Genomic DNA, 18,537 nt, shown 5'->3' on the forward strand with positions numbered 1-18,537 from the left:
TTCATGATTAAGCAACGTACATTTTTTTTTAAGTATTTGAATAAGTTTGAAATTGAAGCTGAAATTGTTCGCATTTCGTGAAAGGATCTTTTGGATTTATATCCACAAAATTATCTGTAACAGGATAATAAAATAATGTAAGTTTTGTTTTCTAAAGAAAAATTGAGAAAAAAATCCATTTTTTTCAAATCAGTTTTTATTTTTCTAATTTTTTAACGCAGTAACGCCAATTTCACAAATTTCAACTCAAAAGTAGGGCAGAAAGTGTTTTTTATTTACCCAGCGGCAACAAAAGTCAAAGAAAAAGAAAATCGTTTGTTTTTATTTACAAAAAGGTAATAATTAACATAAAGAAAACAAAACACACACATACAAACTAACATAACCAAAACCAAAATATCTTTACAGCACACAAACACACCTACGTCAATTTGATATATTTGACAAAATTCTTCCTAGCGACGAAACCTCCAGGCACAAAATCTTCGCCTGGGAAGGCTTCGTCCACAATCGTGCCTTCTTCGGCGTAAAATCAAACCTTCAGGGAAAGCTTTAGGTTGCAATACTAAGGTCTTAGAGACGAGGAGAAAAGTGTGAAAAGTGCGGGGAAAATGTCAACTGTTAAAAAAAAAAAAAAAAATCCAAAAGAAAACTCCAAAGTTAATAGTTAAAAAAAAAAAATCCCAAGAAAAAAAAAAACATCAAAATTTAAAAATTTATACCAAAAATCCGTGTGAAATTTCGTGAAACAATTTTTTTATTTTTAATATTTCATAAAACACAAAAATTTAAATCAAAATTGAAAGAAAAGTTCAAGAACAAAAGTAAACACAAGAACCTAAAAAAAAACCTGTAAGAAGAACAAGAAATTCAACACAAAAAGAAACAATGTTTAAATAATTTTCTTTATTTAATTCAAGAATATAAAACAAATTGTGTTAGACATTAATATGTAAAAATATCATTTTTTTTATTCTTAAAACTATCACTTTTTTTTCTTTTAATTAATAAAATTTTTTTTAATATTCAATTAAATCACTTTTTTTTTTTTGTTCACTCGCGTCAGAAATATAAAGAAACTAAATGTAATGCAAAAATCAATATGTATTGTTAGTGGTGAAAAATTAAAAATGTATAAAAATATTTAAAAGCAAGTGTCAAAATAATATAAAAACAAAAATATTAGTAAAAAAAAGGAAAAAAATTAAAAAAAAAATGTACATTGAGTTCAAATGTTAATAACATAAAATGTTAATCTGTAATTTTAAACACATAAATTTTTAAAAATTTCAACAAAATTATATACACAAACATCTACAGGAAGCAGACGAAAGATCTTTCGACGTGGGATCCTGGTAAATGTAAGTTTAGTTGCTCATTTTTTTATGTTATTTTCATTTTTTTTCTTTTAAACAAACAAAATATTAATAAAAACACATAACATCCACTGATACGTACATACAGAATGTTTAATAAGTAAATATTGTTAACAGAAAAATTCGTTAACATGAGTGTAATTGTTAAAATCATCTTATATCAGTGTATGTAATGTCTTTTATTTATTCTCAAATACATTTAATATTTTACATTTCTGTAATTACATGTAAATTACATAAATGTTTAATTAACTAAATAACCCATAATTTTTCAAAACCCACCATAGTCTAGTGGATTGAGTTGTAATTTACCACTCATTAGGCCCTGGTTCGAATCCCAGTGAGGGCAAAGTAATTTTTAATTTATTTTTTTTTGGAAGCCCAGGTTCGAATCCCGGACGAGTTAAATATTTTTGTTTTTATTTTTTCTTTTTGCTTTGAGACCCAAGTTCGAATCCCGATTAAACCCAATTTTTTTTTGGAATAAATATTTTTTTAAATATTGATTTTTGCAAAAGATTTTTTTTACGCGATCTTCTCTAATTTTAATATGTTCAATATTAGTTAATTTTTTTTATATTAAACATTATGTTTAAGGATTTATTTTGTTAATAAATAACATGAATTTTAAAATGCAGTTCTAAACTGTCTTTAACTGGTTCCTGGTGAACTGTTCTGGTTAGGGTAATAATCTTTGGGATCATACTTAATACCAACAGCATTTCCCTAGTATGATCATGGTTGGGAGGGGATAAAAGATACTGTGTTACCACCTTCACACAGTGCAGTTCAATATGTTAAAAGTTCGTTTCCGTTTTCCTGTGTATTAGTCTCCCTTTCTCTTTTCTTTTCTTTGTTCATTTCTGTTTTTTTCCCTACTTTACGCACGCACAAAATAAAATAATAAATACTGTGCATGTCGACGTTTACTCTACTTAAAGTAGCAACGAATCCTCCCGATTGCCGACGAGATAGAAGCCGGAAACTAGTTGCGTGCTGGCTGCTTTAGTAGAGACAAGAGAGAACTCTGACACCATCAGATCAGTTGTATGCTACAGATCTTAAATGAATGTCTACGATGCCACATTTGTATGCAGAATAAAAACTACTGAACAAAAACCGCTTCTAAAATAGGGAAAATAATATATTCATATTACATTTTCACTTAAATTCGAATTTTAAATCGGCTGTGGTTCCTTCCTTTAACACCTAAATCTATCTAGAAAATCATTCAAATCTCCCCTTAACATTTCTATTTATATAACTCTTTAAAAAATTACTTTAAATAACTTTCAATTTGAAAAAACAGTAAAGATCCGTAATCACTCATATTATTATCTTGATATAAATTCGGCTGCCATTTTTCAAATGCAGCTCAAATCTAAAAAACCATGAAGATTTGTATTTGACTACTCATTAGACTGTCCCGAAAGACAGCACTTTTGCAAATCTTATATAGGTAGACCTCTCAAACGATGCATAGAAAACATTGTTCATATAAAATTTGGATAAATTGATCTTTAGATATCTCTTTATATTTTCAGAAAATTATCAACCAAAAATTCTGCACAACTTTTTCTGTATGTAGCGCCGTATTTATTCTAAGCTTTTCAAATTAAATACACAGAAAAAAATAAAAATCGGTTTCAATTAAAAAATTCGCATTTCCAATTAAAAAATTGTTTAATTTTGCACCTGTAAAGAAATTCGTTCAAGCAATTAAACGGAATTAATTGAAATAAATTTAAATAACATATTAATTCCAGCGAACAAAAGTTTTATTAAACTGTTTTTAAATTTCTGATTAATTATTTAATTATGTCAAATAAGTTTTTAATTAAAAAAATTATATTTTATAACGATTTTTTTTTAATTGCTTCAATTAAAAAAATAATTGATTTTTAATGAAAAAAGCAATTAATAATTTAATTGATTCAATTAAAATTTTAATTGAAATATGTATAATTTTAATTAAAGTTTTAATCAACACAATTAATGTATTAATTAAAATGTATTTTATTTTTTATAAAATTTTTGTAGTATTAATTAAAAGTTTAATTGAATTGAAAAATATATAAATATTTTTATATAAAAATTTAAATTTTATTTTTTTCATTAAATAAAATTACTTTTCTTTTACACTTTTATAAATTATTATAATAATTATAATTATTTAATAAGAAATAGTTTTTTGTAAATTTTTTAAAAATTATATTAGTACAATAATTGACTATGTTATTACATAGAATACAATCAATTAATTTAAGTGTAAAACAAACAATTTCTTTTCATAGATTGAAAAATAATGTTTAGAAAATAATGTAATTTAAATTTTGATAATAAAGAAGCTTTTCGAATTCATTTTAAATCTTTAAAATTTCATGTTTTAATAACGAAACTTTTGCGAATTTTTTGGAGGTTGGCAAATCATATAATACAGATTGAACAAAATTATAAAAAACTTCCGATTCTTAAGGGAATTCAACATTAAAAACAAAAAATAATTTGAACAAACAATCAAATGCATCTAAAAAGGTTAAAAATGGAAACTTTAGTCTATCGAAATAAACATAAATAGTTTTAATATCATATAGATATCCAACAATAAGAAGTCTAGGTTGAATGTTACGTCCTTGCAACTGAAGAAGTTTTAATTTGGTCTCTAACTCTTCATCTCATGTTGCTAATACAGCAAAGCTTTCTTGAGAGTCCGCAACAGAGTATCTCTTTCTAATTTTTTCTCCATTTGGAGAGGTGGTAATAGTATGTTGAGGAGGGAAGAGTTTGTGCGCGTGCCAAAAGATGGTGAATGTTTTGACTCCGAAAATAGACAGAAACATATCATTATTCTTAATTATAAAATAAAAGATTTAGCTTAATGTATTTTTAAATTTGGTTAATTTAGTCAAACTGTTTACTATAAATACTTACCTTCGTTGTTTGATCCAACTTTTTGCAGGTCCTTGAGGAGGATAGAGCAACCAGATTTGCTTTTTAAGATGTTTAAAATGCTATCTTCGAGTTGAGTCCATCTATCCTTTAGGCACTTTGCCTAATTTCAGTATAAAATCTATTTGCCTAATTTCAGTATAAAATCTATATTAATCTGAAAATGTAAATAAAGTTAATTAAAAATAATTCAAATGGAAACTACTTTTCTAGATTACTTACAAATTGGAAAGCTGACGGCTTTGTATATTCTGGCCACAAATTGAGTATCTCGGTCGTTGTTTTGGCTTCAGCGATTTGTTTAAAACGAAGTGAGGTCAAAATCATCTGCAGTGATCTTATCGCTTCGAAGAGTTTGGACTAAAACCACATAATTTTCTGTTGCTTCTATTTAAATAAAAAAAATAATATTTTTTAGTTTAATTTGAAATGTAATCATATTAACGCTTTTTTCAACTTACCGCATTCAAAATTTCCCTCTTCTGATGATTTTTGTTCCTTAAATAGTTCTTTAGACGATCGCTTTAAATTGGCCAACTTATTATATATTTTGCCCCTTTTTCCGTTAGTATAAAAAGACTGAAAATAATTATTATAAGTAAATATTTAGTAATTTTAGGTAAATTTATAATTACCAGCTCTTCGGTTGGAAATATGGTGCAAATTTGTTTTTCTAGCTCCGCACATTCTGATAGAGATACTTCACAGCCATTTAGGTCTAAATACTGAGTAATTGTACTGATTAATAAGGTCCGGTGCTCTTCCTGAAGGATCTGGTGTTTATCATAATATTTTAGTATCTCTGTTCCACTTTTGGTGCTGGATAGGATGTCAGAAACGGAAAGTAATGATCGCTTAATGCCTGCTTTCGCATTATTCGTTTCCATGTTGAAATCTCTCTCGTATCCAAAGTTTTTTTTCCAATTTTGTAATTCGAACTCAAAATGGGCTTGATCACCAGTTCGTAAAGTAGAAAATATTTTCTTTATATGATGGGGTTGTAGAATTTTTAATGTATTTATTGTTATATTTTCTTCTGTAAAATATAAAAAACAAAAAATTATTTAGAAGTTTTATTATTAGGAATAAGTTAATATAAGTTGAATGAACTATACTTACCTTTAAATTTATCATATAAATGTTGGAGATTCCATTTAGATAACAATTCATTGACATCCATATTGATTGAGTTGTAAATTACTTTTTGTTGTAGATTTCATTCGGTGAAGTTTTTTATTTTCGTAAACGTTTTTATAAAATTCTTTTAATTTAAACAAATTTTTTCCATGAGTTGTTTTAATTTCATTTGTAGGGGGTCCAACAATATCATTAATATTTATAAAGGAATACTCCTTTGAAATATCTAAATATTCAAAAGCTACGTAATGAGTATTAAATCCAAAAAAATCTTATTACAACAAAGAATTATTTCACCAAGTGTAATCTTAATTATTAAATTAATTTTAAATAATTCAAAATCATCTGTAAATATAGCAATTACTTTTTTGAATCTTAAAAATAGCCCCATATATTTGCTTCTAAATGTATTTAAAATGAAATCTTTGAAAACATCCACTATATGTGAATTCATATACAATATTGGATGGAATTACGTGGTGCTTTAAATGAGCAAAATAGAGCTCGATTGAGTCGTAAAAATTTACACATAAAAAACACTTAATTTCCATAGCAATAAAACTAAAACAACTCATCAAAAAAAAAAAACAAATTATTAAATAATATTTACACTCTTTTAAACAACGCGAAACAATTTAATTTGGTTTAATTTAATTTTTCCACTTTATTATATTTTAATTTGCAAATATTTCTTAACACACTTTTTTCACAAAAGAATGAAAAGAAAAAAAAAAACACCGTTTTAACAACAACGCTAAGCAACAATGAATACACACACACACTAACGTACGAATATAAATAAATACCGACCACGACCTCACGCAACAAATTCTTTTACAATACTAAAGGACTTGTCAAGCTTTGATCTGCATCAAATGTACTTTTTCTTTTGTTAAAAACCGGTTTATTTTTTTTTTTTGTTTTTGATTTTTGGTATACACACATTAAAAAAGTAATGCAAACTATTGCAAAAAATATATAAACTAGCGTTTATAGTCACTAACTTATACATTTTATATATAAATAAGGGTGTTTTTTCTCATTTGTTGATATTAACATCATTGTTTATTGCAAAGTTCGAAAAACAATTAAAAAATTGAATTGAGCCAATTAAATATTTAATCAAAGCTGTTTTTTGGTCAGTTAACGCGTTAATTGAAAAAAAAGAGCCTATAATTTTTTTGTGTAATAATTTTGAATAACTTCAGCACACATTTTCCATTTACCATATACAAATAATAAGTAAAATTATTTGGGTATCTGCTTTGTACATCTAACGATATTCTTCATATTTTTTAGAACAGAAAAAAACTTAATTTTATTATTTTTAAAGGAATTTGAAATCTTCCAAATTTTTCATAATTTTGTGCAGAATGCTTCATAATCGTTTCAGAGTTTCTTCAATTGCCAGTACTTATTCAAATAGAAAGAAAATCGCTTGAAATTTTGTACGGTTAATGGTACGTATTTTTGTAGTCAATAAAACGCACCGAAGCCTTTTGTCTTTATACACCAAGGGCACTACAATTAAAGTACAGTGTGACCGAATTTAAACTAAACAGTTCTTTAAATCAACTGCACATAGGAAAAATAAAACAACTAATTTGAAAGTGTCCTTAGTTCCCTACCAGTGATTGAGAATGCTGATTTCAGTATAATTTCTCAAAAAAAGTTTCCTAAATCCTATATATATATATATAAAACAGACTGTTTGTTTGTTACGCTTTCACGGCAAAACTACTGAACCGATTTACATAAAATTTGGACAGCTAATAGGTCTTATCCCCAAAAGGAACAATAGGCTATATAAGACCCTTATCGGATGCCACGCGCCTTTTTACACCAACTTTTTGTAAAACAATTATTAAACCAAATTTACGTACAGGCATACAAAAAACTACCGATCCGATTTTCATGAAATTTGTTATAATGAATGTTGTGGAATGAACAGTACGATACATTACATCTTCAAAACCTATAATATATAATAATAAATGTATGAGACTTTTTTTTACTCTTTCACTACATAACTAATGAACTTATTTACATAAAATTTGGCATTTAAAAGGTCTAACCTCAGAAGTTAAAAAAAACTCTATATGGTATTGATTGGATGCTACGCACATTTTTATGTTCATTTTTTCAATAACAGCTATAACACCAAATTTCTAGGCTAAATATAAAAAACATGAACCGATTTTCAAGAAATTTGGCAGCAGACAGTGTATTATACCCTCCACCACCATCAGTGGTGATAGAGGGTATATATAAGTTTGTCATTCCGTGTGTAACACCAAAAAATATTCATATGATACCCAACAAAGTTATATATTCTGGGTCCTTATGAAATTCTAAGTCGATTTAGCTATGTCTGTCCGTCTGTCTGGTTAAAACACGTTCACGTTAAAACTAAGCAAATGAAATCAACCAAATTCACTGAGAATATTCATTATTTTCCTAAGCAGTTTGGCATTGAAAATTAGCAAAATCGGTTCATAGCTTAAAAAGTTTTGAGTAAAAATTTCAGACTACCTCGAAAAAAATTAAGTATTTTTCCTAATACTTGAGTTTTCTCAGAAACTACCAAAGATAATTCGACAAATTTTGTCACAGATTATTTTTTCCATCTATAGATTAATTATGTTTAAAATTGTAAAAATCGATCCAAAATTTCTCATACCCCCCTACAAAGGTACACGTTCCCGGAAATTAATTTATCGATAATAACTTCCTCAAATATGAACATAAATCAAACTACTGACTTAGATCTGTATCGGCCCACAATTGGTCATAGCTCCCATATAAGGTCCACTTACGAAAATCACTTAAATGAACATATTTCATTGATAAATAAAGCTATCGGGATAAAATTATACAATGAGTATGTTTTGTGTATACATAAATCACTCTACGGAATTTTTCTCCGTGTCGGTCCATAACTGGTCATAGCTCCCATATAAGGTCCACATCCTAAAATCATTTAAACAAGCTTAATTCATTGATAAATAAAGCTATCGGGATAAAATTCGACATGAATGTGTTTTGTGTATATATGAATTACTCTACGAAATTTATTCCGGATCGGTCCATAATCGGTCAGAGCTCCAATGGCCGAATTTCATTAATTTATTTGGTATCGTTTTTACGTGAGCGTGTTTTACACAGACAGACGGACGGACATAGCTAAATCCACTCAGAATTTTATAAGGACCCAGAATATATATACTTTGTTGGGTCCCAGATGAATATTTCTTGGAATTACACTCGGAATGACAAAGTTATATATACCCTCTATCACCACTGATGGTGGTGTAGGGTATAATAAAAACATTTAAATTTATTCTTAATCTAGATAACAATAAAAATCTATGATCAGGTAAATATGCCATCAAAAAATTATCTTGATATAAATTCGGTTTCCATTTTTCAAATTCAGCTCTAATCTAAAAAACCATGCAGATATGTATTTGACTACTCATTAGAGTGTCCCGAAAAACAACACTTTTGCAAATCTTATATAGGTTGACCTCTCAAACGATGCATAGAAAGCATTGTTCATATAAAAATTTAATAAATTGATCTTTCGATATCTTTTTATACTTTTAGAAAATTATGAACTAAAAATTCTGCACAACTTTTTCTGTATGTAGCGCCGTATTTATTCAAAGCTTTTCAAATTAAATAATAATTTTGAATAACTCCAGCACACATTTTCCATTTACCATTTACAAATTCTGAAATTTATTTTAATTAGAGGAAGACGTGGATATTTTAATAAGTAAAATTATTTGGGTATCTGCTTTGTACATCTTACGATATTTGACCCTTATTTCTTTGGATTTAATAAGTGGTGTCTAAATTCAGTCAAAACCTTAGTGAGGATGTATAAAAGCTAATGAATAAAAATAATATGTTAAGGCATACTTTTATATAAATGGATATATTTTTGAGAAACAATGATGAAACAAAAACGGTGAGTAAAACCACTGAACTACTCAAAATTGATTGTCAAATAAAAAGTTGTTTTGTTTTCTCTGTCAAGATTCAAGGATTCTTCATATTTTTTAGAACAGAAAAAACTTAATTTTGTTATTTTTAAAGAAATTTTAAATCTTCCACATTTTTCATAATTTTGGGCAGAATGTTTCATAATCGTTTCAGAGTTTCTTCAATTGCCTGTGCTTTTTCAAATAGAAAGAAAATCGCTTGAAATTTTGTACGGTTAATGGTACGTATTTTTGTAGTTAATAAGATGCCCCGAAGCCTTTTGTCTCTATACACCAGGGAAAAATAAAACAACTAATTTGAAAGTGTCCTTAGTTCCCTACCAGTGATTGAGAATGCTGGTTTCAGTATAATTTCAAAAAAAAAAGATTCCTAAATGTTTCTAAAAATTGGTCAAAATTTCCTAAATAAAACTCATTTTCAATCTGTAAATTTTTAAGGGACATTTTTGTCCAGAAACTGACTTTAAGTATTAAACAAAATGCAGAAAAATATAATAACTTTTTTATCATTATAAGCTAAATTTTGACATCTATTAAAAAGTATAGTCATTACCAGTGTTGCCAGAACTCCCTCAGAATAAAGTGCAAAATGACGGTCAAAAAAAGTGCAAATTCGTTTAAAAAAGTGCTAAATTCAAATCAAGTTTTTAAAAGTCCATTAAGCCATGTTTACCCGTCTGTGCGGCTGGCTGTCCAGGTATAATGTACAGGTCGCAATTTTTCACATAATTCAACGAAAATGCAAAAAACTATTTCAAATTGGTCCATGATTTGACCTTGCCTATATAAATATTCCTTTACAAAATCAATAAGGGGTAATTAAAAAAAATTCGAACAAAAAAGTAGGATTTTGAACATGACCCTCCCCGATTTCGATGAAATTCGGTACGCACATTCTTCATGTAAATACGGAATTTAAAGTTCTCCATTGTTTCATTCTAAAATTTTTATATTTTATTGAAAACACTATAAGCAATCTTATGTGAAGGAATAAAGAAAATGTAAGGTACACTTTTTGAGATATCCTTGATTAAAGGACGTTGTTTGATGTCATCATCCTTACGTTAAAACTGAAATATTTTAAATAAAATCTTTTCAAACTGCAAGACATAGGTTTTAATTAGGAACTAAAACGATAAATATTTTAGAAAATATACGATGTCAAATTTAATGCTTGTTGAAAAAAATCTTAAAAAATTTGAACTTTGAACCTTGATAAAATCTAAACCGTAATGAATTTGGAAATTTTGGAGAACTTTAAACTTCGTATTAATACAAAGAATGTGTGTACCAAGTTTTATTAAAATCGCAAAGGGTAAGGTACAAAACCTGTTCGAAAATTTGTTTAATGCCCCTAAGAATAAGTATATACATATGTATATGTATTTAAATAACTAATAACACTAGGTGACAACGATTTTGTTTAGGATATAAAACCTATATGGTTTTCTTTATTTAGGACGTCTAAGACCAGAAAATGTTGGTATTTTCTTTCAAATATATTTGTGGAAGTTCAACAATAAAAGACCGTTGAGTGGTATAGAGAAATTAACAATTATATTTATTAATATTAAGATTATAATTCAATTTTGTTCTTTACTTCACAATGATTTATATTGGAATGCAAAAATCAAGTATTTAACAAAAATCTGTAACAGTGATTCTTTTGACAGTATAACAGTTTAATGTGTTGGGCTTGTGTTCAGTGTTGCAAATACTCAACAAACTCCCCCTCAAGCCTAATACATTAGCAAATAAAAAATTGCAATTTAAAATTTAATAGTTTACAACCATTTAAATGTTTGTTTTTACATAAAACTTTTGTTAGTATGTCTGCTGCATTTTCATCAGAGGCTACGTACTCCACATCAATATTATTCTTCTCATATTTTTCCCGAATATAATGGTACCGAATATCGATGTGATCTCTTATGTACAGCAGGGTTTTTCACCATAAAATTAGCACTTTGGTTGTCACAAAATATTGTTGTTGGATTTGTAGTGAGTTCATCAAAATACAGCTCTTTCAATACATTACGATGAAAAACTACTTCCTTTGTACCTTGACATAAAGAGATATACTCCGCTTCCATGGTACTCAATGATACGATTGGCTGTTTCCTAGACTCCCAGGCAACAGGACCACCACTCATAAATAAAACATGGCCAGAGTAAGACTTCCTATCGCTTGAGTCACTGCCCCAATCAGCATCTGTGAAACAATTAAAATCATTAGAATTAGACGAATATATTATTTTACCAGCGGGATTCTTTCTCAGGTATCGTAAAAGATGTTTTGCAGCTCGAAAATGATTTTCATGTGGATGAGAGTCTGGAAACCACATGAATTAAATCCGGTCTTGTAATTACCGCAAGATACATCAAAGCACCGATTAAACTCTGATAGCCTTTCACATCTAAGTCATCGCATTTCTTGTTACATTTTTCTAGCACAGTTCCGCTCGGCCATGGTGTAGATGCAGGTTTCGAATCCGCCATACCCCATCGCTCCAATATTTCTTCCGTATATTTGTGTTGGTGAATAGATATATCACCTCTCAGACCATCTCTATTTATTTCCATACCCAAATATAATGATATTGGACCACGATTAACAGCCTAAACATGTTTATTTATTTCCAAAATAATATTTTTCATTTCACGTTCATTTGAACTAGCTAACAGCATATCGTCAACATAAATCGCAATAATATTCAGATTAGAACCACTTCGCTGTATATAGACACAAGTATCAGTTTGACTTCGTTTAAAATTCATATGAAGTAAAATATTTATATTCTTGTTCCACTCACGTCCAGCTTGCTTTAAACCATATAAAGCTTTCGTAAGTTTACACACCTTGTTGGGGTTGAATCTTCAAACATAGGTGGTTGTGATATGTAAACTTCATCTTCAATGTCACCATTTAAATATGCTGCTACAATATCAATATGATTTACCAACAATTTAAACCTTGCTGATATAGCTAACAATAACCTTATTGTGGAATGACGAACAACTGGAGCAAAAGTTTCTTTGTAGTCCACGTTTTGTTCTTGAAAACACCCTTGAGCAACAAGCCTTGCCTTGCATTTTTCCACCGACCCAACTGGTTTACGTTTTACAGCAAATACCCATTTGCAACCGACCACGTTCTTTCCTTTTGGTTTATCTACCAGCTTGTACGTTTTATTTTTAACTAAAGAATCAAATTCTGTCTGCATAGCTTCTTTCCACCTCGTAGAATTTTCAGATTTTAAAGCTTCAGCCACCGTTTCAGGATTTTCAATTATAGAATTTAACATCTCAATGCCATCTTCAGTACAATATTTTTTTCTGTGTCTCCCCCTCTCACCAGATCTCAACATTTTTGGTCTTCCACGTTTTCTTTTGTTTTCCACAACGATTGTCTCCTCTCTGTCAGTTTCGTTGAAACTTAAATTTTCTTCATCATCATCATTTTTAGTTTTCTCTTCTTCTATTTCTTCTTCAATTGGTGGTTCAGTTCTTTTAAAAAGATTGACAAACAAGTTATGTTCTTCTTTTTCTGGAATTAAAACTTTTTCAAATGATTCTTCAAAGAAAATTACATCACGAGAAATAATTATTTGTTTAGTAGTTGAATTATATAAACGATATCCTTTTGTAGACAATTGATAACCAACGAATTTCATTTTATTACCTTTTGGCAAGAGTTTACTACCTTTCGGTTTTGGACCCTTATTTAAAACAACTGCATCACATCCAAACGTCTTCAAATGAAAAACTGAAGGCTTTTTACGAAACCACCTTTCATAAGGAGTGACATCATTTAAAACTTTTGTTGGAGCACGATTCCTTAAATAAGTTGCTGTGTTGAAGGATTCTCCCCATAACATCTGTGGTAATCCCGAAGATTCCAGTAAACATCTTCCCATCTCAACCAACTGGCATAGCTTTTGTATGGCTTTGCAGATATTTTACAAACTGCACAAGTAACACACTCAATCGATTTTGGCAACTTCACATTAAATCCTTTTACCATATTGTTTTTATTTAATTTATTTAAATAATTTATATTTAAGTGACCAAAACGTTGATGCCATTTAATACCAACACTTCCATTTATTAATCCGTATGCACCTTCAATATTTTCCACCTTCTCAATAGATTTTATATTTACTATAAACATTTCGCCTTTTAAATCAGCTGTCAAAATTTTTGCTTTATCTTTGCTTCTCATTTCTGCTTTATTATCCACGAATTTGACAATATGTCCAGCTTTAACTATTTTATTAATAGATAAAAAATTCGAATGCAGTTTTGGCACATATAAAACATTCTTCAGTTCAAGTTTACAGTATTCTGTTATTATTTTAATACTGCCTATTCCCTCTGCTATAATACTCTCACCTGATGCTAATAAAACGTTCTGCTTCGACTCAGTCATTGAAATGAAATATTCTTTAGATCTACACATGTGTGACGTCGCGCCGCTGTCAAGTACCCACATCTCTGTTACTTTACATCAGTGATGCCAAGTGTAGGGATTTTTCCCTTTTTGTAGGGATTTTTTTCAAAAATTTCACGTGTAGGGAAAAAGGGAAAGATTTTTTACTATTGTCAAGTTGTAGGGATTTTTTCAATTTCATAGTTTTTATCAACTAAAAATATACTCTTTCATGTATTAAACTTAAAAATTAAAAATAAAATCAATTTTAAGTGTATCGTTAGTAAAAATTCCGCTTGTAATTTCTACAATATGTGTACCTACATATCGCTACAAGCCTGGCATAATCCAAAATTCGGGTTTCTTGAACTGAGGTCTACAAAACATGCGACATACTAAAATCATATAGATTTATCAAATTTCTAATATGTCTATTATTTTCGACGTGAAATCGATTTTTTGTAAACGTAAAAACTAAAACCCACGTTTTCGTGAATATTAGACAACTAAAAATTGAATTTCAATTTAGATGAGAAACATATTAACCTCAACTATCTGAATTTGGTTTTTAAATTCCCTTAATTTGTTTAAAAGTTATCAAAGAAAATAGTTAAATGTCATTAAATATTCATATCCATTTGTCTTAAAACAACTATTTTGATTATGCCAATCCAGTAGGGCGATATATTCTGACTCCTTATAGATAGAGTAGTCGGGGGCTTAATGCAGTAGCCCAGGATTGAAAAAATTTTATGTTCTGAAAATTTAAAAAAGTAAACCGCAAAAAGTAAACGCAAAAGTAAACCTTATTTAAAATAATTATATTAAATTTTATGAAATTTTTTTGTTGGGGGCACATAAAATAAATTTTTAATACCGAATCGTGATACTGCCATAAATCTCTCAATTGTCTTGTTTTTTTAATCTTAATTGAAGAGTCAGGCTTGGAAGATTTGTATGACGTAAAATTTCATTCCTTTCATAAAATTTCATTCAAATCTTTTAATTATTCATTAAAAATGCTAAAAAAGGGTTAAATTCGGAAGAAAAAATTTTATATTTATAGTTTTAGTTATTTTTTATATAAACAATTTATGGGTCTTATTCACAACACTTTAGCAAAGGTATTCTTATTGCAAAAATATTGAAAATTCAGTTGAAATAATCATAAATCTCGGTGAATAGATGTCAGGTTTATTACTCATACTTCCAAGAGCTTTTAGGAAACAATATAAATGTTAATATGACAAATGAATTATGAGGGTTATATTCAAATACGCAAGTTTGTAATTTTTCCTCTATATAAATCCTCTTTAAGAAAATAAATTTATTCTCATCCAAACCATTAAGATCGTATTCCGAAAATAAAACCGATACACGATATAAAGTGTTGTGTTGGTGCGTATGTAATATTCGGCATTCCTGAACTTTTACCTGTTTTTACATGTTCATACATTTTTATTTTATTGTATATTTTAAATTTTAATGATTTTTTTTTTTTCAAAAAAATGTTTTTGGAAGATATTAGCCGTTTTAGCATGTAATCACTACATTGTTAACAAAACAACGCTCTTTTAGCTTATTTTTTCAAATATTTGTTACGATTATTGCATAATAATATTTAAAATAATTCACTTCTTAGTTTAATTTCTTGTGTAAATTATAAATTACAATAAACATATACAAAAAGTTTTCTTGAGAATTTCTTAAAATTTCACATCTCAATACTAAATTTTTGCAGTTCTCTAGATAAATTAAACTTTAAAGTTCTTTAATTATAAAAAAGTGCAAAATAGAAGAAAAAATGCCAAAAATGCACTTTTAATGCTAAAAATTTCTAGAAACAGACGAAAAAGTGCTAAAAAGCATCTAGCACTTTTTTCTAAAAAATAAGAATTGCTTAGGATAACAATGAATATTTTTGGTGAATTTGTTTGATTTCTTTTGCTTAGTTTTAGTGTTTTAGGCAGACAGACGGACATAGCTAAATCGACTCAGAATTTGATAAGGACCCGGAATATATATACTTTGTTTAGTCTCAGATGAATATTTCTTCCAGCTTTAACTATTTTATTAATAGATAAAAAATTCGAATGCAGTTTTGGCACATATAAAACATTCTTCAGTTCAAGTTTACAGTATTCTGTTATTATTTTAATACTGCCTATTCCCTCTGCTATAATACTCTCACCTGATGCTAATAAAACGTTCTGCTTCGACTCAGTCATTGAAATGAAATATTCTTTAGATCTACACATGTGTGACGTCGCGCCGCTGTCAAGTACCCACATCTCTGTTACTTTACATCAGTGATGCCAAGTGTAGGGATTTTTCCCTTTTTGTAGGGATTTTTTTCAAAAATTTCACGTGTAGGGAAAAAGGGAAAGATTTTTTACTATTGTCAAGTTGTAGGGATTTTTTCAATTTCATAGTTTTTATCAACTAAAAATATACTCTTTCATGTATTAAACTTAAAAATTAAAAATAAAATCAATTTTAAGTGTATCGTTAGTAAAAATTCCGCTTGTAATTTCTACAATATGTGTACCTACATATCGCTACAAGCCTGGCATAATCCAAAATTCGGGTTTCTTGAACTGTGGTCTACAAAACATGCGACATACTAAAATCATATAGATTTATCAAATTTCTAATATGTCTATTATTTTCGACGTGAAATCGATTTTTTGTAAACGTAAAAACTAAAACCCACGTTTTCGTGAATATTAGACAACTAAAAATTGAATTTCAATTTAGATGAGAAACATATTAACCTCAACTATCTGAATTTGGTTTTTAAATTCCCTTAATTTGTTTAAAAGTTATCAAAGAAAATAGTTAAATGTCATTAAATATTCATATCCATTTGTCTTAAAACAACTATTTTGATTATGCCAATCCAGTAGGGCGATATATTCTGACTCCTTATAGATAGAGTAGTCGGGGGCTTAATGCAGTAGCCCAGGATTGAAAAAATTTTATGTTCTGAAAATTTAAAAAAGTAAACCGCAAAAAGTAAACGCAAAAGTAAACCTTATTTAAAATAATTATATTAAATTTTATGAAATTTTTTTGTTGGGGGCACATAAAATAAATTTTTAATACCGAATCGTGATACTGCCATAAATCTCTCAATTGTCTTGTTTTTTTAATCTTAATTGAAGAGTCAGGCTTGGAAGATTTGTATGACGTAAAATTTCATTCCTTTCATAAAATTTCATTCAAATCTTTTAATTATTCATTAAAAATGCTAAAAAAGGGTTAAATTCGGAAGAAAAAATTTTATATTTATAGTTTTAGTTATTTTTTATATAAACAATTTATGGGTCTTATTCACAACACTTTAGCAAAGGTATTCTTATTGCAAAAATATTGAAAATTCAGTTGAAATAATCATAAATCTCGGTGAATAGATGTCAGGTTTATTACTCATACTTCCAAGAGCTTTTAGGAAACAATATAAATGTTAATATGACAAATGAATTATGAGGGTTATATTCAAATACGCAAGTTTGTAATTTTTCCTCTATATAAATCCTCTTTAAGAAAATAAATTTATTCTCATCCAAACCATTAAGATCGTATTCCGAAAATAAAACCGATACACGATATAAAGTGTTGTGTTGGTGCGTATGTAATATTCGGCATTCCTAAACTTTTACCTGTTTTTACATGTTCATACATTTTTATTTTATTGTATATTTTAAATTTTAATGATTTTTTTTTTTCAAAAAAATGTTTTTGGAAGATATTAGCCGTTTTAGCATGTAATCACTACATTGTTAACAAAACAACGCTTTTTTAGTAATTTTTTTCAAATATTTGTTACGATTATTGCATAATAATATTTAAAATAATTCACTTCTTAGTTTAATTTCTTGTGTAAATTATAAATTACAATAAACATATACAAAAAGTTTTCTTGAGAATTTCTTAAAATTTCACATCTCAAAACTAAATTTTTGCAGTTCTCTAGATAAATTAAACTTTAAAGTTCTTTAATTATAAAAAAGTGCAAAATAGAAGAAAAAATGCCAAAAATGCACTTTTAATGCTAAAAATTTCTAGAAACAGACGAAAAAGTGCTAAAAAGCATCTAGCACTTTTTTCTAAAAAATAAGAATTGCTTAGGATAACAATGAATATTTTTGGTGAATTTGTTTGATTTCTTTTGCTTAGTTTTAGTGTTTTAGGCAGACAGACGGACATAGCTAAATCGACTCAGAATTTGATAAGGACCCGGAATATATATACTTTGTTTAGTCTCAGATGAATATTTCTTGGTGTTACACATGGAATGACAAACTTATATAAATTAAACTAAATTTTTAATTTTTTAGTTTTTAAAAATAACTTCAGTAAGTCTGAAGCGATTTTATTTTTATTAATGTTATAAGTTGCGAGTTACAAATTGAACTGAACTAAATTATATTTTGACTTAAAAATAATAAATAATGCAATGTTCAATAAATTTCTCCAGACGCAAAGTCAGCAATTATGTTTAAAAGTATTGCAACATAAGTTTATTACCTTTGTTGTTAGTTTGCATTAACGTGCAATGACCTGAAGTATTTAAATTTCATTGTAATTTTTTTTGTTCTTAACTCCTCCGCCCTTAAATTCGATCGTCCTCGATTGA

General features: G+C 28.1%; 1 protein-coding gene across 4 annotated transcripts; it reads right to left on the reverse strand.

Annotated features, from left to right (window-relative positions):
- Nucleotides 1-3,648: 3,648 nt before the first annotated feature.
- LOC119604245 lies at nucleotides 3,649-6,309 on the reverse strand. Of its 4 annotated transcripts, none has more exons than XM_037956736.1 (7): nucleotides 6,073-6,309; nucleotides 5,445-5,525; nucleotides 4,961-5,361; nucleotides 4,787-4,904; nucleotides 4,548-4,712; nucleotides 4,308-4,482; nucleotides 3,649-4,225 (listed from the first exon to the last, which is right to left on the reverse strand). In XM_037956736.1, exons 2-5 carry the CDS (start codon nucleotides 5,503-5,505, stop codon nucleotides 4,627-4,629), a joined length of 666 nt encoding a protein of 221 aa, XP_037812664.1. In that variant the 5' UTR covers nucleotides 5,506-5,525; nucleotides 6,073-6,309; the 3' UTR covers nucleotides 3,649-4,225; nucleotides 4,308-4,482; nucleotides 4,548-4,626. The 4 variants fall into 4 exon arrangements, with proteins under 4 accessions (XP_037812664.1, XP_037812660.1, XP_037812661.1 ...); XM_037956732.1 differs by having other exon boundaries at nucleotides 5,445-5,586; XM_037956733.1 differs by having other exon boundaries at nucleotides 5,445-5,688.
- Nucleotides 6,310-18,537: the final 12,228 nt, after the last annotated feature.

This window comes from Lucilia sericata, unplaced genomic scaffold (genome assembly GCF_015586225.1).
Source record: "Lucilia sericata isolate MDLA Ls3-8-SP2 unplaced genomic scaffold, ASM1558622v1 Contig000374F_arrow, whole genome shotgun sequence".
Classification (NCBI taxonomy): Eukaryota; Metazoa; Arthropoda; class Insecta; order Diptera; family Calliphoridae; genus Lucilia; species Lucilia sericata.

Bases quoted from the DNA above. Each gene is read 5' to 3' on its own strand.
- LOC119604245 (XM_037956736.1), bottom strand. From the start codon at position 5,505: ATGGATGTCAATGAATTGTTATCTAAATGGAATCTCCAACATTTATAT. The intron at 5,362-5,444 runs GTAAGTATAGTT...TATATTTTACAG, and splicing joins TTTATATGATAAATTTAAAG to AAGAAAATATAACAATAAAT. The intron at 4,905-4,960 runs GTAATTATAAAT...AATTATTTTCAG, and splicing joins TATTTCCAACCGAAGAGCTG to TCTTTTTATACTAACGGAAA.